The 24,474-nt window shown below is 56.4% G+C and overlaps 1 protein-coding gene across 1 annotated transcript in view; it reads right to left on the bottom strand.

Annotated features, from left to right (window-relative positions):
* Positions 1 to 24,474, bottom strand: part of TBC1D9B (TBC1 domain family member 9B) — a gene marked incomplete at both ends in the record, with an annotated part of 40,539 nt that overhangs the window by 1,600 nt on the left and 14,465 nt on the right. The window contains 18 exons of the mRNA XM_080698188.1: positions 656 to 762; positions 1,065 to 1,127; positions 4,651 to 4,701; positions 4,927 to 4,998; positions 7,104 to 7,169; positions 7,439 to 7,679; positions 8,781 to 8,849; positions 9,530 to 9,628; positions 9,767 to 9,896; positions 11,880 to 12,165; positions 13,737 to 13,854; positions 15,817 to 16,031; positions 16,699 to 16,849; positions 17,269 to 17,430; positions 18,643 to 18,849; positions 20,629 to 20,836; positions 22,824 to 23,082; positions 23,418 to 23,646. Of these exons, the coding sequence (XP_080554314.1) occupies positions 656 to 762; positions 1,065 to 1,127; positions 4,651 to 4,701; positions 4,927 to 4,998; positions 7,104 to 7,169; positions 7,439 to 7,679; positions 8,781 to 8,849; positions 9,530 to 9,628; positions 9,767 to 9,896; positions 11,880 to 12,165; positions 13,737 to 13,854; positions 15,817 to 16,031; positions 16,699 to 16,849; positions 17,269 to 17,430; positions 18,643 to 18,849; positions 20,629 to 20,836; positions 22,824 to 23,082; positions 23,418 to 23,646 (2,733 nt within the window). The remainder of the gene's footprint in view (positions 1 to 655; positions 763 to 1,064; positions 1,128 to 4,650; positions 4,702 to 4,926; positions 4,999 to 7,103; positions 7,170 to 7,438; positions 7,680 to 8,780; positions 8,850 to 9,529; positions 9,629 to 9,766; positions 9,897 to 11,879; positions 12,166 to 13,736; positions 13,855 to 15,816; positions 16,032 to 16,698; positions 16,850 to 17,268; positions 17,431 to 18,642; positions 18,850 to 20,628; positions 20,837 to 22,823; positions 23,083 to 23,417; positions 23,647 to 24,474) is intronic.

Below are 24,474 nucleotides of genomic sequence, written 5' to 3'. Positions count from 1 at the left end.
GTGTTTTGTCAGAAGCAACTCTGGCTGCCCTCCAGGCGTTGGCGACCAGGCAGGTGCACCCTGGGTCAGCTGAGGGGCGCGGGAGAGACCAGGCTCCAGGTCCTAAACCACATGGGGCCTCGTGGCCTGAGGCAGGAGGGAGCCTTGTTCCTCGGGGCCCACTCCTCCGGTCTGCGGGGAGCGCCCACTCAGCCTGCAGGGTCCCCTTCAGGCCCAGCAGAACGGGGGCCGCAGCTTCCTCTTGCTGGATGCCTGCAGCCTGAACCCAGGACCTGCCACTCTGGCTGGGAGACGCTTGGCAAGCTGTTGAGCCTGGCCTGGACGCCGTCGGGGGGACACCCTGGAAGGGACAGGCAAGCCTGCCCGTGTGGAGGGGCGGAGTGCTGCGTATGTGCTGTGTGCACCTCTGCTCTGGAGACTCCTCCCCTGCGCCTTCTGGCTCACGGATATTCAGTTGCCAAGCCGTTACCGTGGAAACGCCACACAACACAGGAACAAGGAGCCTCACTTCTCTCTGGAATCATCACTTAACTGCCACCCAGGGCCAGCAGGCAGCAGAGGGAAGGGAAGAGGCTGCTGGAGTGTGGGTGGTGTGAGGTTGCCCCCCGCTGGGCCGGAATGTTCCAGAGATGGCCTGGGCTCCAGCCGAGCCTACCTGGTTCATCTTGGGAAGATCCTTGATGGTCTCCTTCTGCGCCTCTTTCTCCTTGGCCCACATTCGGAGGTGGTGGCGGTAGTCCGAAGGGCTGGTCCCCTTCTCCTCTGAGAGTCGGGAGAAAAAGAGATTATTTTCCATCTACCAAATGAGAGAAATGGCGGGTTGAAGGCAGGGAGTGGCGGGCTGGAGGATCTCTGGCATAGGGGAGGTGGTGAGGGAGAAGCCCCAGGACCCCACGGGTCCCTGCGGCCACTCAAGTAGGCAGGGCCTCCTTGAGGAAGATGGCCACAGCCCTCGTGGGCCACTGTGGACACACGGAGGCTGGGGTGAGAGGCGGGGAGGCCACAGGCCTGCCCCGGAGGCCTCCCTGCAGTGACCAGGGCCTCTAAGGCGGGGACAGCCTTACCGCCTCTCTTTCCTTGGACGTCCACGTTTCCACTTCCTTCTTGCTCCTCTTGAGGTGGCACTTCTAGACAACCAGAAAATAAAGACAATATGGAGGCCAGTTTTCTTCCAAATACAAACTACCAAGGTCCATTTTCTTTTTTAGTCCTGGGGAATCAAACCCTGGGGCCTCTACCTCTAAGCTATGTACTTGGCCTTACTCCTGGGACCACAGGCTTGCACCACCACACCAGCTCACTGAGCTCCCTGCAGGCAGAATCTGTGACAATGCCAAAGCCACCCTCCACTGGCCTGGCCCGGTACCACAGCACCCTGGCAAGGGAAGGCCCGTGTGCTTCTTTACTTGGCTGCCTTGAAAATAAGTCAACTGCACCGGGCGTGGTGGCACACGCTCGTAACCCCAGCATTTGGGAGGCTGAGATAGGAGGATTGCGGTTTGCAGACAGCCTCAGCTACTTACTGAGATCCTTTACAACTCAGTGAGACCCTATTTTAAAACAAAGAGTAAAAAATAGGACTGGGGGTGTATCTTGGAGGTAGAATACCCCTGGGCTCAATCCCCAGCTTGGCAAAAATAAAAAGTCAATTGCTGGTGATACGCTCAGCCAGCTCCTGGCCCTGGCTTTGCGCCCCAACATCGTACCACACAGACACACAAGACAAACCCTGACTTTTCACAAGAATGAATATATATATATATATATATATATGTATATATATGCCTCATCTCCCCATGCTGGTTTTTTTTTTTTTTTTTGGTGGCACTGGGCATGGAACTCAGGGGCCTTCTACTTCCAGGCTACACTCCCAGACCTATTTTTATATTTTATTTGGACACAGGGTTTCACTAAATTTCTGAGAGCTTCACTAACTAAGTAGCTGAGACTAGCTTCGAACCTGTGCAATCTTCCCGTCTCAGCCTCCCAAGTGCGGGGATTACAAGTGTGCGCCACCATGCCTGGCTCCCCATACTGTTTTAAAAAGTGAATGATAACCGGGTGTGGTGGTGCACACTTAAAATTCCAGCATTCAGGAGGCTGAGACCAGAGGATCCTGGTTCCTGGACAGCCTCAGCTACTTAGGCCCTCCGCAACTTAGTGAGACCCTGTTTCAAATTAAATAATAAAGCCGGGCGTGGTGGCGCACGCTTGTAATCCCCGCGCTTGGGAGGCGGAGACAGGAGGATCGTGCAGGTTCGAAGCCAGCCGCGCTGGCGTAAGAGACCCTGTTTCAAAAATATAAAATAGGTCTGGGAGCGTAACCCGGAGGTAGAAGGGCTTCCAGGAACCCCAGTACCACCAAAAAAAAAAAAAAAAAAAAAAAAAATAAATAAATAAATAAAAAAAATAGGGCAGGGGGTATAGCTTGGAGGTTAAATGCCCCTGGGTTCCATCACCAGACCCGCAAAAAAAAAACAACAACAAAAACAAAACAAAAAAAAACATTATAGACAAATCTGAAAACTAATGAATTCTAGTTTTTGCTTAAAAAAAAAAAAAGCCAGAGGATTAAGTCCTAGTGAGCATTCAGCCTGGGAGGGCCACGCCCGTAGGTGAGGGTTATTACAGGAATCCAGGACTCAGGAAAGACTTCCTAAGGCGCCACATTTGCTGGAGCCGACACAGCACACTGCCCAACCTCAACACGAACTGGGGAGAAGCCAGTGTGGGCCCTCAGGCGCAGCCCGCCAGAGACGCCTCGCCCGGGTGGTTGGGGTGTGCCGCTGTCCTTGGACATGTGGCCACGAGGGCAAGAGGGCAGCTTGCTCCCAGGCCTCTCCCAGGAGCATGTGGGAGGCTGCTCAGGTCTGAGTGGAATAGAGGCATCGTGCACTCTGGTGTGTGTCCTGGAAATCACGTTTAAATTCAAGTAGGTTTCCAACATTGTCTATAGGCCTCCGTCGGGCGTCTCGAGACATGCTTGTTTTTCCCATTTGGGTAAGTTCCTGGGTGTGTATCATTCCCCATGTGGAATTACAGGGCAGTTATGGTTGGTTGTGTGTGTGTGTGATGCTGGGTATCAAACTCAGGATCACATGCATGCTGTACACTGAGGAATCCCCCAGCCCTGTAAGTCATTTCACAGGATCGGCTTAGTCACTAGCCCCAGGGCCTGGACCAGAGCTTCCCACAGGCTTTAAATGTGGCACAGGGGTGTGTGTGTGTGTGTGTGTGTGTGTGCGCGCGCGCAACTGGGGATTGAACCCAGGGCATTCTACCTCTGAGCTATACCCCTAGCTGTATTTTTTTTTGTGGTACTAGAGATTGAACTCAGAGGCATTCTACCTCTGAGGTAAATCCCAGCCCAATTTTATTTCTTATTTGGAAACAAGGTCTCACTAAATTGCAGAGGGCCTTGCTAAATTGTCAGGCTGGCTGTGAGTGGTGGTGCACACTTGTAATCCCAGCATTGGGATTACATTGGGAGGTTGAGACAGGAGGATCTAAATTTGTGGACAGCCTCAGCTACTACTTAGTGAGACCTTTTGCAACTCAGTGAGACCTTGTTTCAAAACAAAACAAGCTGGGCGTGGTGGCGCACGCTTGTAATCCCAGCATTTGGGAGGCTGAGACTGGAGGATGGCGGTTCGCGGACAGCCTCAGCTACTTAGTGAGGCCCTCCGCAACTCAGTGAGACCCAGTTTCAAAAATAAAGAATAAAAATTGGGCAGGGGGTGTAGCTCGGAGGTTGAATGCCCCTGGGTTCCATCCCCAGACCCGCAAAAAAAAAAAAAAAAAAAAAAAAAAAAAAAAAAAAAAAAAAAGCCGGGCGTGGTGGCGCACGCTTGTAATCCCCGCGCTTGGGAGGCAGAGACAGGAGGATCGTGCAGGTTCAAAGCCAGCCGCGTGCGCTGGCTTAGGAGACCCTGTTTCCAAATAAAAATGTAAAAATAGGTCTGGGAGTGTAGCCCGGAGGTAGAAGGGCTTCCAAAAACCCCAGTACCACCAAAAAAAACAAAAAACAAAAAACAAAAAAAAAAAACAAAAAAAAAAACCCCAAACAAAACAAAAACAAAAACAGGGCGGGGGGTGTCGCTCAGAGGTAGAATTCCCCAGTGCAAAAAAAAATTGTTGAGGCTGGCTTTGAACCTGGGATCCTCCTGTCTCAGCATGCCAGTACTGGGATTACAAGCATGAGCCACCATGCCTGGCTTATTATTCTGAACAGGGTCTAGCTCCAGTTGGTCAGTCTCACTATGCCCTGAGGCTGTCCTTTAGCCTGTGATGACAGGCATGTAGCACCAAACCCAGCCAGGGTGGGTCTAGCAGCACCCATCAATGTAACGGGGAGAGAGTGAACACGGAGCTGTTTCCAGGGTGGCCTCCACCAGCCTCCGGCCCGGCCTGGCCCGCGCATCTGCCTCCTACAGTCACAGCGACGCAGTCTGCATTGCTTTCCTACAAACGAGGGGACCTTTTGCGTGTGTCTGCTGGGGTGCCACCTGGGTCTGCTTGGTGCCTGTGCTATGTCCTTATTTACCAGCCACCCACCGCGGAAATGAGGGCCGCTCAGTCCTTCACAAGGAACTCTCAGGACGCATCCCTGGGACTCAGCTGAAGGGGTACCCCTGCCCTCCAGGGACTGACCTTGAGCCCCCCAGGGCAGGAAAGGATCCGGATCTGAGCCCAGAGGAGATGCTGGAAGGACAGCAGAGGAAGTGCGGAGGGCAGAGTGGGAGAAGCCAGGTCAGAAGACAGAGGTGCATAAGGGACAGGAGCCGAGAGCACCTGCTGCAGCCTGGCCAGTCAGAGAGTGTGGGCGGTGCCCTCCTGGGAGCACCCAGGCATACGCCCGAGCCCACGCGGGCCCAGGGGACTGGAGGCTGCGGCCGGGCCATCCCGCGGGTGCCAGTCACAGCTCACCTTCTGAGGCGCTGTCCTCTGTGAAATAGTACGCAGCCTCCAGGGCTGACTCAGCTTCATCAGGGCTCAGAGCTGTTTGGATAGAGGGGAAGTGGGGGTGAGAAGCCCATGTGATGATCTTCTTCTTCTTCTTCTTCTTCTTCTTCTTCTTCTTCTTCTTCTTCTTCTTCTTCTTCTTCTTCTTCTTCTTTTTTTTTTTGTGGTACTGGGGTTCCTGGAAGCCCTTCTACCTCTGGGCTACATTCCCAGACCCGTTTTTTTTTATATATTTTTATTTGGAAACAGGGTCTCTTAAGCCAGCGCGGCTGGCTTCGAATCTGTGCGATCCTCCTGTCTCTGTCTCCCAAGCGCAGGTATTACAAGTGTGCGCCACCACGCCTGGCCCATGTGATTTTCACTCCAGGAACAAAGGCTGTTTTCCCCATCCTATGACCGGCACAGCCTGCTGATCATAACACCCGGCAAATTTGAACAGAAATGATCCTTCCTGGTTGAATTCAGGAACATTCTACATCGGAACTACACCCCACCCTTTGTATTTTGAAACAGGATCTCATGACGTTGCTGGGCGTCTCATTAAGTTGCTGAGGCAGGTCTCAAACCTGCAGTTCTTCTGTCTTGGCCTTCCAAGTACTGGGATCACAAGTGTGTGCCACCATGCCCAGCTGGTTTTTTTTACATTGTGGGGTTTTTTTTTTGGGGGGGGGGAGAAGGAGGTGTTAGGGTTGAACCCAAGCCTTATGCATGTTGAAGCTTGCTCTGCCCCCAACCCACCCCCGAGTCCTGAAAATGGAGTACATATCCACGTGATAATATACAATCAGTACCCTCGGGTCTGAGAATGGGAAGCTGTCTTGAACCCAGGGCTGATCTGATGCAGCATTTGGGGGCATTTTATACAACTACAGGCACACACACAGACCAGCTGCACGCAAGTGATTTGCTGTTTTCTTGTGGTACTGGGGACTAAACCCAGGCCTATTCTGTCTCCAAGATATGCCCCCATCTCCCCCTTTTTTTGTAGTATTGGGGGTGGAACCCAGGGGCATTCTAGTTCCAAGCTACACTCCAGCCCTATTTTTTAGTCTTTATTTTTTGCGGGCCTGGGGATGGAACCCAGGGGCATGCTATCTCCGAGCTACACCCCCTGCCCTATCTTTCATTCTTTATTTTGAGACAGGGTCTCACTGAGTAGCTGAGGCTGTCCACGAACCGTGATCCTCCAGTCTCAGCCTCCCGAATGGCGGGATTACAAGCGTGCCCAACACGCCCGGCTACCCCAGCCCTTTCTATTTTGAATCAGGGAAGGTTGCGCTGACACAGGCGCGTGCCACGGTGCCCAGCCTGGCTTGCTGCCTGCACCTTCTACAGCTTGAGTGTCATTCCTTGCTGGCACCTGGTGGCCTGCCACATCTGCCTTTGCCGGGAGCAACTAAGCAAGCTGGGGCTGCAGATCTGCTCTGGTACATGGCCTATTCTTTCTGTTGTAAGGAGGGGATGCAGGAGAAGGGCTGGCAGCACCTGGATGAGGCAGGCGGCCAAGGCAGCTCTGCGGCAGGGGCATCCTGGAGGCCCACTCTGGGGGCTGAGAGGCCTCTGGAGAAGGCTGCTCAATGTTCTGAACACCAAAACTAGCCCGGGGCCACTGTTGACTTGGACTATTTCTGGCAGGCCCTAACCCGGCTGGGGTCCCCCTCCAGGGCAGAGAGCCCGGCAGTCTCCACCTGCCTGAGCCTGTTTCCTCCTGAGAGAATGGACACCCACCCTCAGAGACTCCCAGCCTTGCGGGGCCTGTGTGCTCTCACCACAAGTAACAGGAAGCCATGCGCTTCCTCCTGTGCGCGGGTCCCCCGGGGTCAGGGCACAGGCCACAGGAGGCAGACGCCGCCTCCTTGGGCTTGGTGGTGTCCTGGGCTGACCCCGGGAACAAGCAAGAGTGCTCAAGGGACTTCCAAGTGATCGCATGAACGCCAAGGGCCTGGTACCACACGAGCCTCTCGTTCAGGGCCTGGCCCTCACGGTTCCTGGGGTGGGGTCCTGTCCCAGCGAGGGCCTGCACGGATGGCCCTCAGGCTCGGGGCTGCCCTTCCACGGCTGACCCAACCTCACCCCCTGGCTGCCTCGAGGCCCAGCCGCCCATGGAGGCCTGTGGCGGCCTCAGGTCCTGAGCACCTCACCTGGGGGAAGGTGCAGCTTGTAGAGCGTCTTGAGCTTCTCCATGAGGTCCCCATGGTACAGCCCACCTGAGGAGCAAGTCAGGGCGGAGACTAGCAGGAGGCCCACGCTGGCTATGGCCTCAGGCCAGCCCCTGCCCTTCCAAAGGAGCCCAGACCTCCTGTTCCCAGCCCGCAGGGGAGCTAACCCTGCAGCACCTACCTCCCAGATGGACCGGGAGGAAGCGACAAAGCCCAAGGCTGCCCTCTGCTGGCCGCAGGGGCACACCCTGGCCAGGTGGGCATTTGGAAAGCTGTCCAGAGGGTGTGGGGTAGGGTCAGGAGAGGGGGGCACTCACTCATGCCGGTCACAAACTCCTTGAAGTTGATCAGCGAGTCCCTGTTTTGGTCCAGGAGCCGGAACATGCGGTCTGCTAGCACAGGTGTGTGCGAGCCGCAGGCCCACGGCGTCAGGTTGGCAAAGAGCTCCTGGAACTGGCTGGCCTCAATCCGGTACTGCTCCAGGTAGGGCAGGCTGGGGTCTCGGCTGCTGACCGCTGTGTGCCCACTGCCCCAGTACTGACTTTCCAGGTGCTTGGCCTGCAGGAACAGCCTGGTGAATGGGCAGCTTGGCCCCGGGTGGTCAGCACGCCAGCTGGCCAGGATATCCACCCTCCTCCTGTGTCCAAGTCTTCAGGGTTCTGGGTGGTGAGCAGGGCAAGGCGCACCAGCCTCCCACAGACCCTCTGACACAGGTGCCCATGGAGGAGCCCAGGATGCGGGCTTGGACAGTCTGAGGGGCCCGGCCCCCTTTCTGCAGACCCGAAGGCCATGATGCAGTGGCCACCTGGGGAACCCAGCCCCAGGCAACTGGAGGGGCAGACGGTCTGCAACCAGGACTGAGGGAGGTGTGGACTGAGCTTCTTGTCAGCACCTTTCCCCTCCTGTTAACAGTGCCTGAGTTTTTGTGGGGAACCCTTACGCTACAGGATTCAAGGGGAACTGGCCCGTCACTGGGATGTGGCGTAGGGACTTCACTCAGCAGCCGATACTATCCTGTGCTCACAACACTAACTGGATTCACACCAACAATCAACCCTGGTCTTTTGCTAAAACCACTTGGAAAGAAAAATTCTTTTTCCACTGGGGTTACTAACAGGATGGTCCTAGAGCTGCTGACAAGCTGTTGCTCTGCAGGGAGAGGTCCAGAGGATACAAGAAGTGGCAGAGGTGGCTGCGTGCTTGAGCACCTGAATCCAGCCATACCTGAAGCCGGGCATCCCTAGACCTTTCAGTTAGATCAGCCTTGTGTTCCCTCTTCTGTCAGCTGACTTGAAACGATTTTCTGACATTTAAAAGACTTCTGTCTAAATTTTGCCCTATGGGATTCATGGTAACTTTATCTGAGGATGCTTATATTTTTGGGTACTAGGGATTGAACCCAAGGGCATTCTACCTCTGAGCTACTCTTATTTTTTTATTTTGAAACAGGTTCTGCTAAGTGGCTGAGGGTGTCACTAAGTTCCTGGCCTCAGACCTGCAAACGTCCTGTTTCAGCCTCCCAAGTACTAGGGTGATGGGCGTCACCACCGCGCCTGGCTCAGGAAGATTCCCATCTGCTTCTCTCCTGGCAGGAAGCTGTGTGCTGAGGGTGTACTCAGGGGACCAGGGGTGCTGGTCTTGCTCTGCTCGTGACATCACCTTAAACACCACATAAAGGTCCTCCAGCTCTTCGATGGAGAAGCCAATGTCCCCTGGGATAGCTCGGACCTGGAAGGAAGGAGAAATAGGTGGCACCCATGGACTCGCGCCCTCCCGATGGGGATGGGATGCTTGCTGGGCGTCCTGCAATGGGGTGAGGCGCCTGTGCGGTGACCACGTGGGAGGGAGTGTGTGGCCCCTCGCATGTTCCTCCCCGCTCCTTCCCTGGGCGCAGGGTGTGGGTGGTCACTCAGCTCTGCAAGGGCCTGGGACCGGCTCTTTGGAGGGGTCCCAGAACCTGCTTTCAAGTCTCTCTGAACTTGAACTGCCAGGGTCAGTCAGTTGCTGTTGCTTGGTGACCACAGTGGCCTGAATAGGGATGGGGATGTGGGGGCAGAGGCCAGGAGCAGTCCTGTGGCACGCAGGGATGGCCCGAGCCCTGGAGGCGTGGACAGAGGCTTTAACATGCGCTGGGCAGAGGGTGGCCGTGTCACCTCCTGGGGGCAGGGCGGGGGGCATGGCAAGGTCAGGCTGGGGACTCAGCCCAGAGGTGCTCAGCCTTCAGGCTGCACAGGAAAGAAACACACCCCACCGATCAACCGTGAGCAGACAAACTGAGGGCATCCCCATGCCCCAGATCGGCACCTACATTTCTGGGGTCGGGCTCAGGCAGCGCCAGGGCAGGTGCAAGTGCAGCCCCCAGGGAGAGCGCACCGCCATGGGGGACAGCCCACCCCACCAGGGCCTACCACGCTCCTCTTGGCGGTATCCTCCAGGGACTGGATCACTTTCAGCCGCTGCTTAAATCGCATCTGCTCAATGTCTTCGGCCCTCAGGCCGCTGAACTTCTGCAGGGAAAGGAGAGTCCCTGAGATCCTGTGTAAGCACAGCGGGGCGGCCGGCTCCCGTTCCCGCCCACCGCTGGCCGCCAGGACCAAATGGTCAGAGAGAGTGGCCCGGCCAAGGCAGCGCCTCAGGGTGCCGACCTCATAGGACACTTTCAGGAGGTCAAAGATGTCCACCTCTGCAGGAGGGTCATCCCCACTGGTCAGCAGGGCGTGGAGGTGTGGAATAGGAGGAGAAGCACTCTGTTTGTTGACCACATTGTCCAGGTATCTGTAGAGATTAAGGGACAGAAGTGTAGATAGCCACTGGCCACAGGAGTGCTTCTCCACAGCTCAGCGATGTGTGTGTAGACTCCAGCCAAGCGCGTGCTGAGGTCTGGTCACTCAGGCAGAGGGTAGTGAGCCCTGGCACCCTCTGGGAAGTTGGGGAGCTGCCCGCAAGGCCACGGAGGAAGGGTCCAGCCTGGCAGGAGCCTGAGCACTGGCTTGGGAAGATAGCCAGGCTGTCTTCCAGCAGACACAGGTGGGAACCCTTGATGGGCCCAGACCCCAGCTGCTTAGAAGGGTGATGTGCTTCCTCTCAGGGGCCCTAGGCCTGGCCAGGGAGGAGTCAGGGGGTCCAGGGCCTCGGCAGTGTCTATGCTGCCCAGGCCGGCTTCTCAGGGCCTCGGTGTCAGGGATGGCCATGTTCTGCCTGGCCAGCCTCCCCAGCCAGGGCTTCCTGTGCTCTCAGGCTCTGGCCGAGCCCAACACTCAGGAAGTTCAAGGGATACAAGGTGGTATCCCTGCACCCACTGACAGGTCACCCTGCCACCGAGGAGGGCCTTGGTCTGCCCAGTGCAAAAGATAGGCATAAAAAGCAGTCAGAGCCGGGCGTGGTGGCACACGCTTGTAATCCCTGTGCTTGGGAGGCTGAGGCAGGAGGATCGTGCAGGTTTGAAGCCAGCCTCAGCTGGCTTAAGAGACCCTGTTCCCAAATAAAATATAAAATAGGTCTGGGAGTGTAGCCCGGAGGTAGAAGGCCCCTGGGTTCCACCCCCAGTACCACAAAAAAAAAAAAAAAAAAAAAAAAAAAAAAAAAAAAAAAAAAAAAAAAGCAGCCAGAGCCAGAGTCGGGCATGGTGTAATGTGTAATCACAGCACTTGGGAGAATGAGACAGGAGGATCGCAGGATCGCAGGTTTGCAGCCAGCCTCAGCAAATTAGTGAGGTCCTGTACCAAAATAAAGCTAGGGGTGGCCGGGTATGGTGGCACACGCTTGTAATCTCTGCACTTGGGAGGCGGAGACAGGAGGATCGTGCAGGTTCGAAATCAGCCGCGCTGGCTTAGGAGACCCTGTTTCCAAATAAAAATAAAAATAGGTCTGGGAGTGTAGCCCAGAGGTAGAAGGGCTTCCAGGAACCCCAGTACCACCAAAATAAATAAATAAATAAATAAATAAATAAATAAATAAATAAAGCAAGCTAGGGGTGTAGCTCAGGGGTAGAATGCTACTGCATTTAATCCCCAGCATTAAAAAAAAAAAAAAAGCAGTCATAGACAGGTGTGTGCAGGTTTGAGGCCAGCACCTGATAACTTAGTGAGACAGGGCTGAGGGTGTACCTCAGAAGTAGAACACTCAGGTTCAATACATAGTACTACCCCAAAACCAAAAACAGAGACTGTGGGTAGGCATGGCCGACTGTCTTGAACCCAGGGGACCAAGCGCTCCAGCAGACTAGTAAGGGCATGGTCTTCCTGCTGGGTCTGCAGGTTCCCGGAAGCACCTGGCCTGGCTCAATAGCACAGCAGCGTCCCAGGCTGTCGCTGGTGGCCACAAGTGTTCTAGGTGGGCAGATATGCCCATGTAGGCAGCGAGGCCCTACAAAGCCCAGGCATGGACAGGAGTGGGCCTGGGTGTAATACCTTTTTAAAAATTTTGGTCAGTACTGGGGTTGGATGCTAGGCAGGCACTCTACCACTGAGCTATTTCCCCAGCCCTTCTTTTTTTGAGACAGGGTCTCCCTGAGTGGCCCAGGCTGGCCTTGAACTTGTGATCCTCCTTCCTCAGCCTCCTGAGCATGTGCTGTGGGGAACTCCTCTGCAGGGAGGGTCAGCTGTACAAGGTGTGCTTCCCGTGCCTGGGGAGAGGCAGGGTCAGGTCTGCCCAGGAGTCCTGTGGGTGCCGGGTGGGGGCAGAGCAGCGGGAGGACGGGGCCCTGCCTGGCACGGGGTGGAGTGCTATCAGGACCCAGCCCAGGAGGGCCGCGGTCACCTGCCCAGCAGCGTCATGGCCTCTCCCTCATCACTGCAGCACAGCAGCTGCTCCATGTTGGCGTCGAGGATGGCCAGGGCCACCTGCAGGATGACCTTGATGCCCTCGTAGAAGAAGCAGTCGACGATGACCACGGCACTCTCGAAGGGCATGACGCTGAGGAAGAGCGTCAGGAACCAGGAGAGCGAGATGCTGGAGATCACCCCCAGGTCCTGCATCTTCTCAGCCAGCCGCGGCAGCGCCTCTCTCGTGAGCTCCTCAAAGATGCCTTGGTCCACCAGGGCCCCTGCGGCGGGGAGAGAGGCCAGATTGAGCCCACCCCAGGCCTCAGCAGGCTGCGTGGAACCTGCCCGTCTCTGTTCATCCAGCTCTGCACAGTGAGGGCCCGACAGGGAAGAGCCCTCGCAAGCCCTCCTCCCAAGGCCCCCCAGCCTTCTGTGGGGAGGCCGCTCCCTCCACAATGCAGAGGCCCCTCAGCATGCGCAGGGGCTGGCTCTAGGACCCCAGACCCAAGCCCTTACATACAACGCAGTAGTGTCTGCGTACAGCACATACACATCTTCCCAGACTTTATTTACTTTTAGTAGTAGTAATTGAACCCCCAGGGGTGTTCTACCTCTGAGCTACACACCCAGACCCATTCTATTATTTACCTACTGGTGGTACTGGGGATTGGACCCAGGGGCATTCTACCTCTAGGTTATATCCCCAGACCCATTTTATTTTTATTTGGAAGTAAGGTCTTTCTAAGTTGCTGAGGGTCTAAGTTGCTGAGGTTGGTTTCTTTCTTTTTTTTTTTTGGTGGTACTGGGGTTCCTGGAAGCCCTTCTACCTCTGGGCTACACTCCCAGACCTATTTTTTTATATTTTTGAAACAGGGTCTCTTACGCCAGCGCGGCTGGCTTCGAACCTGCTCGATCCTCCTGTCTCCGCCTCCCAAGCGCGGGGATTACAAGCGTGTGCCACCACGCCCGGCGTTGAGGTTGGTTTCAAACCTGTGATCCTCCTGTCTCAGTTTCCCAAGAACTGGGATTACAAGCATGCAACACCATGCCTGGCATTTTTATTTATTTATTTTTGCAGTACTGGGGATGGAACCCAGGATCATTCTACCTCCAAGCTACATCCCCAGCCCTCAAAATTATTTTTTATTATTTATTTTGAAACAGGGTCTCACTGAGTTGCAAAGAACCTCAGTAGGTAGCTGAAGCTGTCTGCAAACTGTGATTTTCCTGTCTAAGCCTCCCTAATGCTGGAATTACAAGTGTGTGCCACCATGTCTGATATTTTTAATTTTTAAAATTTATTTTCTGGTATTGGAGATTGAACCTCCAGGGACCTTCTACCTCTGAGCTACCCCACCAGCCCTATTTTGTTATCTATTTTTGTGGTATTGGGGATTGAACCCAGGGGCATTCTACCTCTGAGTTACACTACCAGCCCTATTTTCTTTTATTTTATTTACTTTTATTTTGAAACAGAGTCTCACTGAGTTGCAAAGGGCCTCCCTATGTAGCTGAGGCTGTCAGTGAACTGCAATCCTCTGGTCTCAGCCTCCCAAATGCTGGGATTACAAGCATGCGCCACCACGCCCGGATCTATTTTTATTTTGAAACAGGGTTTGCTAGGCTGATGAGTCTACTTCTGAGGCTGCCCTCAAGCCTGTGATCCTCCTGTCTCATCCTCACAAGTACTGGGCTGTGGGTGTGCGCCACCACGCCTGGCTCGGTCTCCACTTCCTAGCTCTGTGTTACATTGCAGCTGCCCATCTGTGAGGTGGAGCAGGCGCCCACGTGCCCCTGCACTGCTGGGGGGAACTTGGCAGGCCTGGGGCACAGGAGCTCCTGGGGCACTCACCCACCACCCTGGTGTTGTAGTAGTCAGGCAGCATGCGCTCGCAGAGGGCCACCAGGAGCCAGAAGGCCTCCTCCTCACTGCTGTAGAGCAGGAGCACCGAGGTCACGATGTTCATCGCCTGGGGCGGAGACAGCCAGGGCTCACAGTGCTGGCCAGGCCCCGCATGCCCGTCCCCCACAGGAGGGTCCAGAGCGGCCAGGAAAGCCGTCCCAGCCCAGCTCCAGGAAACTGCCAAGGGGCAATTTGCAGAAAACCAACTTGACACAGACATTCAAGAAGCCAGCTCCTTCAAAAGTATCAGAGGGAAACGTGGCGGGGGGACCCAGGAAAACCCAGCTGGCAGACATTAGCAATGGCACCTGGTGCCGGGGGAGTGATGGCTGAGGAGCTGCAGCCTTGGGCCTTGGCTGATAACACAAAGCCTCGGAGTGGCCAGCTTCGAGTCAGCAGGCCAGTCCCCATGAACTGGTCACATGACACTGGCCTGCAGAAACCGAGGTGAGGTTTCCTGGAATCCACACACAACTGAAGACAAACAGCAAGCCACCCGGCCAAGAAAATGGCGACCCGATTTAAAGAGGAGGCCTGCCGGAAGTGCAGGTCCGAGCCAGTGAGATGCCCGTCACATCGTGAGCGCACACAGGCCACGTGCGCAGTGCGTGTGCTCCACACGGGCCCTGGCGAGGAGCAGGGCTGGTGGGACTGGAAATGGTGCGGCTGCTGTGGAGGTATGCAGGGTCCTCTAAAGCTTAAGCACGAAACCACCATGTATCCAGAAATCTCACTCTGGGTACACACCCAAAAGAACTGAACGCAGAGGCTTAAGCAGCTATTTGCACACTCTTGTTCATAGCGTTACTTATATTAGTCAAAAGGCAAAAGCCACCCACATGTCCATTAATAGATGAATGGGTAAACAGAGTATGGTAGACACCTACAGTGGTATATTATTCTGCCTTGAAAAAGGAAGGAGCCGTGTGTCTTAGTACATGCTTGTAATACCAGTATTTAGGAGCCAGAGACAGGAGGATTGCAGGTTCATGGCCAGCTTCAGCAATTTGGTGAGGCTCTCTGGAACTTAGTGAGACCCTGTTTCAAAACAAAAGAATTGGCTGGGCATAGTGACACACGCTTGTAATCCAAGCACTTGGAAGGCTGAAACAGGAGGATCACAGGTTCGAAGCCAGCCTCAGCTTAGTGAGGCTCTCAGCAACTTAGTGAGACGCTGTTTCCAAATAAAGTATAAAATAGGTCTGGGAGGATAGCCCGGAGGTAGAAAAGCCCCTGGGTTCCACCCCAGTATGTATGTATGTATGTATGTGTATGTATGTATATATATATATATATATATATATCACACACACACACACACACACACACACACACACACGAATTAAATAGGGCTGGGGGTACATACAGCACAGAGGTAGAATCCCCCTGGGTTCAATCTCTACTACCCTCCCCTCGAAAATAAATTATTTTTTTTCAGTACTGGGAATTGAACCCAGGGGCATTCTACCTCCAAGCTACACTCCCTGACCTATTTTTTATTCTTTATTTTGAAACAGGTCTAAGTTGCAGAGGGCCTCACTAAGTAGCCGAGGCTGTCTGTGATCTGCCATTCTCCTGTCTCAGCCTCCCAAGTACTGGGATTCCAAGTGTGCACCACACACCCGGCAGACGGAAGGGAAGATGGCGGCTGCCAGGGCTCAGGAAGGGCATCAGCCTTCAGTGGGTCTGGGGTCGTGGATACACGGTGGTGACGGATAGGTGCCCAAGCATGCAAATGTCCCCAATGCCACTTCTGAACACTGAGCAAAGGCTGAAATGGTAAGCTTCATGCTGTGTTGTCTGTTTTACACACACACATACACACGCGCGCCCAGGGCCACCCAGACTCCCATCAGAAGCATGCAGAACACACCCAATACGTGGCCAGGGCTGAGAAGAGCAATCACTTGCTTTTACGTTATGCATTTTCCTGTGCGCTGCCTCCTGGCATGGGGAGTTCACAGGTGTGAGGCTACCCCTCAGCCCGGGCCCATGGGAGGTGCTGCCTGGGGCCCGCCAAGTCCCCCACCTGGCAGTAGCCGATGGTGGGGTTTCGGTAGGCGTAGGCTGTCAGCACCCGCCGGAGCGCGGCAATGCCCAGCTCGTTCTGGAAGGCGGGGTGCTCGGGCATGGAGCGGTGCAGGTCTCGCTCGATCTCCTCTGTGGCCAGGCTGTACTTGCCCATGGACTTCTCCACCAGCTCGGCGTAGTAGCCAGGGTGGGTCACCATCTCATTCCAGGCCCCTAGGGAGAGGGTGGCAGTGGTTTCTCTTAATCTCTCTTTTTTTTGGTGGTACTGGGGATTGAACCCAAAAACACTCTCCCAACCTATTTTACGTTTGAAGACAGGGTGTCGCTAGGTCGCTGAGTCTCACTATGCTGCCCTCAAACCCGTGATCCTCTGGTCTTGGCCTCCCAAGTACTGGGACTACAGGCATGAGCCACCTGCCGGGCCAGACATCCCTCTTCATCCTGGTGCTCGGGCAGCAGCAAGGCAGATGGAGACACGCACACCCCACAGTGGAGGGCGCTCTGCAGTCGGTTATGAGGCATGGGGCTGTTTCCCTGGCTGTTCCTGGGAGCGGCCCTCCTCCCAAGAAGCCGAGAGGTTGAGTCCTCCCAAGTGGCCGAGGGGCTGGAGTGAGAGCTGATCAAGGAAAGGGCATCCAGGGGTCCGCTGGCCTCCCGCCCCAGTAGGGGCTGCCCCTGCCCGCTGCGCGCCGCCTGGCACTGGTTCCGCAGGACTGGGGCCCTGTACTCGGTCGAGCCCAACTCCCTCCTCTGAGAAAGGGCGGCTGGCTCCGCTGGCCTGGTCAACCTTAGGAGGCCTGCCCAGGGCAGGACCTATCCTGTGAGTAGAGCACCTGGTTGGGCACTGGGGACCGAATGCGGGGCAGCCCTGGGGGCTCACCTGAGAAGAGGAGCCACAGCTCTCCCCGCAGGCCCTCGGGGAGGCCCTTCAGGACCAGCTCGCGGGTCTTGGCTGTGCGGTACATGCACATGCCCCGGCCATATTCAAAGAAGTGGATGTCCCATGACTCCTCCTTCATCTTCTCCTTGGCCTGAGGGGAAAGGAAAGCAGGGGTGGGGCAGAGAACATGTCAGAGGGCTGAGGCCAGCGCGGCAAAGCCGCCATCTCGTCCCTGAGCCAGGCTGAAGGCCCACTGTGAAGCCATCTAGAAGCGCCGCCAGCGGGCTTGGGTTTTGAGAGCGACTACAGGGGGTGAGGACCAGGCCGGGCTGGGTGAGACCATGGACCTGCCCTGGTGCAGGAGCCTCGAGCCCGAGAGCCTGCACTTGCTGCTTGGCAGGCAGGGCGGCTGTCCCAGAGACTGCCTCACGCTGTCCACGCCTCGTGCACACCAGCTGGCCCCAGGAGCCCTGAGCAGCGGAGCTGGCCACGAAGACGCCAGCCAAGGCGGCTCCTCCCTCCTGAGGGCTCAGCTCTGGCTCGCTGCGGAAGGCCCTGCCCCGGGCTTACCCCCTTGGCTCCGAGAGTCTCCACGGGAGCATTTCTCCGGAAGACTTTGAGCAGGCCCTGGGAAGCGGTTGGAGCCTCCTGCGCACTGGAGCTTTGCGGGCTGCTGAGGGCAGAGGACGGGCTGGTGGGTGGGCCCGACACCTCCTGAGGAGCTGGGAGAGACTAGAAAATAAAGGAGAGGATGCACCCCACACCTGGACTGAGGTGCATGGCCACAGGCAGCGAGCCCCTGAGGAAGGGCTGGGGGAAGCGTGGAGAGGAGCTGGCTGGCAGTGGGCGGCTGTGGCCCCAGGCTCCTAGTTGGCTGGCTGGACGCCTACACTTGCCCTGCCTGGAGCGCGACACTGCCTTGGTGAGCCAGGGCCTCCCACTGGGGCCTGGGCACCCCAGGCTGGGGCAGGGGAAGGCGCCTGAGGGAGCTTTCCTGGTGCTGCCTGGCTTCTTTCAGAACTCACACGACCCTGTGCTCCACCCGCTGGTCATGTTGGACAAGGAGGCCGTTAGCTGGAGACAGCCTCTATACTTTCAGTTCCTATCTAATAAACCACAACCAAATTCAGAATATTAACAAGCTCACAGTTAACTTAGGAACACATTTGTGTGTGTTACTGGGGATGGAACCCTGGGGCATTCTACCTCTGAGTGACACCCCCAGGCCTATTTTTTATTCTTTATTTTGAAACAGGGTCTCACTGAGTTGCAAAGGGCCTCACTAAGTAGTAGCTGAGGCTGTCTGTGAGCTGTGATCCTCTGGTCTCAGCCTCCCTGATGCTGGGATTACAAGCATGGGCTTGTAATCACACCTGGCTTAGGAACACATGTTTTTTGTAACAAATAGGTCTCAGCCAATCACAGGCTGAGAGGGGTCACACCAAGCCCGTGGGCTGGTGCCCGACGCAGCAGCCGGGGGTCTCCAAGTGCTTCCCAGCTCACAAAAGCTCGCTGTCCAGGACGCTGCGTGGAGCTCTCCAGCCTCATGCTTGAGGGCTGCCAATCCATGGACCAGTCTTTGCTCAGACAGACTTGTTGAATATGCCTACAGCTTCTCTTCCCACAGTCCCTGTGGGCTGTGGCTCTCAGGGCCTACAGCTCGAATTCCTCACTCTGCTCCTTGCTCCCGGGCACCTCCCTGACCCGCTCTGGGGTGCACAGACCCTGCCAGGCTCTGCAGGGGACATTGCTGTCTGCAGACTGTCCTTGAGCCAATGCCATGGCTGCGGACCCACCAGCACAGACCCAGCCCGCATGGGGGGCACTGAAGGAGGGGCCCACGGCAGGAGGGACAGGAGTTTGGAACCAAGAGCTGAGACATGCAGGGAAGGCGAGGTGCAGCATTGACAGAGTGCAGGGATGGCTGCCCCCGGCCTCCCTCACCTCTGGGTCCGGGGCGCCGGCCTGCCTCCCCCAGGTGGTGCCACCTGTCTGCCTGGTCGGTGTTTTCTGGAGGAAGTCGGAGATCCTCTGCACCAGGAAGTCGCGGTCTTTTAAGTTGGCAAACAGGAAGGTCATCTTACTCTTGGTGCTGATGGAGAGGGGGCTGGGCAAGACGCTGGAGCTGACGGCCTTTTCCACGATGGCCACCTGAGAAAGCAGAAGCAGTCTCCTGGGATCTGCCTCCTAGGGTGTCGAGCAGGGCGCGTGACCGCGAGAAGCGCCCAGTGGTCTTGGGCTGCTCTCCCACCCGGCCTGTCCTCAACCCAGCCTCGTGCTGTGTGCGTGAGCGGGCACTGCGGACCTGACTCTCACTCTACCACTGTGTCTGGAGAGCACTGGCCTTGCAGGGGAAGTCCTGGTCCAGCTGTGGCCAGGTGGGCTGGCTTCTCCAAAGGCTGCCAGCACTCCACTGATATGCACAGGCACCTTTGCTTGCCCGGCTGTCCTAGCCTGTTTCCAGCAATGCTTCTGTGTATGCAACACTGGGGATGAACCTAGGCATTCTGCCTCCAGACTACACCTCAGCCCAACTTTATTTTTTTTTTTTATTATTATTATTATTATTATTATTATTATTATTATTATTATTTTTGCGGGTCTGGGGATGGAACCCAGGGGCATTTGACCTCTGAGCTACACCCCCTACCCAATTTTTTATTCTTTATTTTGAAACCGGGTCTCACTGAGTTGCAGAGGGCCTCACTAAGTAGCTGAGGCTGTCCGCGAACCGCGATCCTCCAGGTCTCAGCCTCCCGAATGCTGGGATTACAAGCCAACTTTATTTTTTATCTGGAAACAGGTTGCAGAGGGCCTAGGTTGCTGAGACTGGCCAAATCCTGTGATCTTCCTGTCTCATTCTCCCAAGTACTGGGATTATAGGCGTAGGCTGGCACCGAAGGCTCAGGGAAGGCTTCTGACACCATGTCCAGAGCTGTGTTCTGACCCCCTGGGAGGTGTGATGGCATGGGGCAGGCTTTCAATGGGGGACAGACAAGAGGCATGGAGGCTGAGCCTGGCCAGCAGGGGTCAGTGCTGGCAACAGGGCAATCTGAGAAGTTCCTGGCTGCCGTCTGCTGAGGAGGCAGCCCCAGCTCCAGGGAGGCAGTGACGGAGGTGAGACCTGGCCCAGCCAGGTGAGCAGCAGGGCCAAGGACACTGCAACCACCACCATGGGGCCAAGGACACCGCAACCACCACCACGGGGCCAAGGACACTGCGACCACCAGGGGCCAAGGACACTGCGACCATCATGGAGAGGCCGAGACTGACCAGAGTGAGGGTGAGCATTGAGCAGGGTGGAATGGTGTGTGTGCATATGTATCTGTGAGTGTACATGTAATGTGAATATGTGGCATATTACATGTGTGAATGTGTACATGGATGGTATGTGTACATGTAGGAGCATGTATATGGATAGTGTTTGTGGTGCACGTGTGTGTAAGCGTGCTATGTGATTGCACATGTGTGTATGTGTATGCATGTGTGGGTGGGTCTGAGGGGGCAGATGGTTCACGAAGGTCTCACAGAGGCAGCAGGGATTCTTCTAGCCACAAGGAGAAGATCTGAAGGGCCCTAGGCAGGATGCCCTGTCCTCTGACATCTCAAGGGCTGCTGTGGGAGGCTGTCATGAGGGACAGGTGTGGCCAGGAGAAAGTGGGTCCTAGGTGGGGGCCGTGAAGGGAACAAGCCCACGGCACACAGCGGGGCCATCCTGAGCCACAGACAACGTGAACCCGCTGCACACAGTGGGCTGTCTTCAGGCCTCCATGAGCCCCTGGCTGAGGCATGTGCAACTAGGGATGGGATAGAGATGGCAGTGCTGCCCTGGGCAAGCCTTGCCCCGCCCAGCCGAGCTCTGACCCAGAACGTGGGCTGGTCTCTGGGCCTATGGGCCGAAGGACTGGGCAGCTCCTTAGAGGCTCTCACCTCCCTCAGGGGTATGATGAGGTGGCAGGAGTCCTCCTCCTTGCTGGCGAAGCAGATGTAGTTGTTGGAGATGAACATCTGGCCAGGGATGTGCCGCTTGCTGAAGGGCGTCCAGAGGGTGCAGCCCGTGTGGCCATCTAGCCGCTCGTCCTTGGGCAGCCGGAATGTGGCTCGGTAACACTCGTTCTTGGCCCGGGCGTCCAGGTCCCTGAGGAGGCACGTGGGAAAGGGAGGCGTCAGGGCCAGCACGGCCTCAGGAGCCTTGGTTTCCACAGGGGACTCAGCGTCCTGCCGTCCTCCTGGGAGCAAGGTGTCCCTGGTGACTTGGGTCAGTGACAGACAGACAGTAGTGGCCACGTAAGATGTGGACGTTCCTATGCTGCACAGGAGTGGCAGCACTTGGGACCCGCCTGCTCCGAGGCCAACCCCGGCGGCGTGTGTCCCTTGTGTGACAGGCTTGGCCAGCCATGGTGCATTGCTGGTCGCGAAGCTGCCTCTGCCTGGGAAGACCCGCTCCACCCTGGACCCTGACGAGCAAAGGCCAGCATGCAGCACCCGTGCCGGCGGGGGCTGCCCACATGAGCACCTCTCCTCAGCCCCGGGGAGCTTGCCCCCACCTTGGGCTGCCAGCAGCCTGACAGGACTGGCTGCACCCTGACTGGGAGCTGCAAGTCCTAGCCTTGCTTTCTGGAAGGGCTAAGGCCACAGTCACTGGGCCCACCAGGGTCTATGGGTGCAGCCCAGGAGATGGCTGGGCTGGGTCTGAACACACCAGCGTGGGGCCCGCCCAGGCCATGGCACCTGGGCACTCCGGCCAGCCCTGTGGGTTCCTGGGAGGCCACAACCTGTGGGCTGACGGATGTGACTGAGGAGCTCGGCGTGGTGGTGCATGCTTGTCCTCCCAGCATTCGGGAGACTGAGACCAGAGGATCGCGGTTCACGGACAGCCTCAGCTACTTAGTGATGCTCTCTGCAACTCAGTGAGACCCGGTTTCAAAATAAAGAACAAAAAATATAGGGCAGAGGGTATAGCTCAGAGGTAGAATGCCCCTGGGTTCCATCCCCAGACCCGCACACACACAAAAAAAGCGACCGAGGGGCTGGCCAGCACTCCTTTGTCTACTGGCCCCCAGGGACAGAGTGGCAGTGACCCCAGAGCCGCTGTGGCCTGTCTCCCTGCAGGCCCCAGACCCGAGGCCCGGGCTCTGTGGCTGCGTGGGACTGTCTGTCCAATGGCTGCAAGGAGAGCCGCCCGTGACGTGCTTCCTGAGCTTGCATCCACAAGGCTCCCAAGGCGCCTCCTGGGACGTCAGTGCTTGAGCCGCTACACCATCGCTAGCCGCGGGCCTCCCTGCACTTGGTGTCCTGAGCTAAGGCTGAGGGCTGGTGGGAGGAAGAGCCTCACTGCCACTGCCATCGGGAGCGCCGTGCATCACTGCGATGGCCCGTTTATCTGGCTGTCTTCCTAGTGGGAGTCTATGGGGCTCAAGGCAGAGACCAGGCCAACACAGCCAACTCGCTGGTGCCAGGCAGGCCAGTGGGTCTTTTTTTTTTTTTTTTTTCTGTGCTGGGACTGAACAGGTGGCTCTGTCACTGAGCTACATTCTTAGTCCTATTTTTCTTTTTTTTTTTTGGTGCTGGAGATTGAGCCCAGGGGTGTTCTACCTCTGAGCTAAACCCCTAGCCCTATTTTATTTTCTTGAATCATGGTCTCACTAAGTTGCTGAGGCTGGCCTTGAACCTGCAATCCTGTCTTGGCCTCCCAAGTATTAGGATTATAAGCATGCGCCACCATGCCAACTCTCCCCAGTCCTTTCTTTTTGGTGGTACTGGGGATGGAACCCAGAGGCTTTCTACCTCCGGGCTATACTCCCAGACCCATTTTATATTTTATTTGGAAACAGGGTCTCACTAAGTTGCTGAGAGCCTCACCAAGTAGCTGAGGCTGGCTTCGAACCTGTGCGATCCTCCTGTCTCAGCCTCCTAGCACAGGGATTACAAGCGTGCGCCACCACGCCCGGCTCCCCAGTCCTTTTTTGAGACAGTCTTGCTAAATTGACAAGGCTGGCCTTGAACCTGCGGTCCCCCTGCCTCAGCCTCCTGAGTCACTGGGATTCCAGGTGTGTGCCACCGCACCTGGCAGGGATCTATCCCTCACCCGCTGTGGGACGCCCGCTCCCCAGGAGAGAACGCACCGCTTCAGAGCCGAGATGTGCCTGTGCGCCCGGACGGGCCTGGGCAGCGCCCTGTCCTCCAGGAAGCCCTTGTTGTCCAGCAGCTGCCTCATGGCCAGGCTGGCCAGCTGCTCCATGAGCTTGAAGGTCTCACCGATGTTGAGGAACATGGAGAAGAAGAGCTCTTGGTTGCGGGTGTCCACGCGGATGCACTCCGGGAACAGCAGGGTGGCATTCTTCTCCAGCCGTGTGACGTCTACCCACTGTACCACGAGACTCACTGGACGCGGGGGCAGAACACTGCTGACCACAGCTGGGCAGGCCTGTGGGGCTTGCGATCCCCACGGCGCGCACCCAGAGCCTGCCTGTGGGACGCTCCCGAGGGCGCCTGCTGTGCTGGGAATGACATGGTGGAGGGGCCCAGTACACCCCACCACCGGCTGCAGAGCGAAAGGAACCCGTGGCGGAGGTGACCCGCTGAGCCCGCCCAACCACTCCGACCCTGCACACTCAAGTTGAGCCACGCCACGTGGGACCAGCTGGGGGCAGAGCAGCAGCCTGGCAGTCCTGGCAGGGGAGCACAGTGGGGAGGACCGAGGCCTGGGCCCTGCTCACCTTCCTTCCCCAGGAGCAAGGAGTAGAAGCACAGGTGGTTGACGGTCAGGTAGAGCCAGCCCTGCCGGGGCACGCGGCCCTTCCAGTAGCTGCAGGAATAGTAGTTGACTAGCTTCTCGCCCTCGGGCATCCCGAACTGCTTCCGCATCTTCAGCTCTGCCTCCTTGAACTTGCCGGGGTCCTCATCCCCCTGGGGCTGCAGGTTCTTGTTCTCCTCTGCAATGATACCCTGGAGGAAGAAAGCAGGATCTGGGCTTTATGGACACGTTCCCCGGGTAGGTCAGAGGAGGCACAGGGGGCCCAGGACTCCAGGACCCGGCCCAAGGGTCACAGCACATGGGTGGTGGCTCCCAGGAGGGCGCAGCTGTGCTCTGGGCAGCAGGCTGCGGGAACCTGAGCAGGTCACGGCTCCCTGGAGCGTCGCCATCACTGGGTCTGAACAGTGACTAAGTAAACCTATTTTAGTTAATAGGAAATTGTTGAAACATACCATCTATAAGGATGGTTTTAAAATGCAGATAACAAGCTGGGTGTGGTGGCGCACGCTTGTAATCCCAGCATTTGGAAGGCTGAGACTGAAGGATTGCAGTTCGCGGACAGCCTCAGCTACTTAGTGAGGCCCTTCACAACTCAGTGAGACCCTGTTTCAAAATAAAGAATAAAAAATTGGGCAGGGGGTGTAGTGCGGAGGTCGAATGTCCCTGGGTTCCATCCCCAGACCCGCAAAAGAAAAAAAAAAAATGCAGATAACAGAGGTGGGTGCGGTGGCGCACACTTGTTATCGCTGCGCTTGGGAGGCTGAGACAGTAGGATCACACAAGTTCAAAGCCAGACTCAGCTACTTAATGAGGCTCTCAGAAACTTAGTGAGACCCTGTTTCCAAATAAAATAAGTCGGGAGTGTAGCCCACAGGTAGAAAGCCCCTGGGATCCATCCGCAGTACCACACACACACACAAAAAAAGCAGATACAGGTTGACCAACCGTAATCCAGAAACCTGCAATCTGAAAATGCTCCAAAATCCTAAACTTCTTGAGTGTTGACATGCTGTTACAAG

The sequence above is a fragment of the Muscardinus avellanarius genome, assembly GCF_963383645.1.
Source record: "Muscardinus avellanarius genome assembly, chromosome: 7".
NCBI lineage: Eukaryota > Metazoa > Chordata > Mammalia > Rodentia > Gliridae > Muscardinus > Muscardinus avellanarius.
This window is presented reverse-complemented; position numbering and strand designations above follow the sequence as displayed.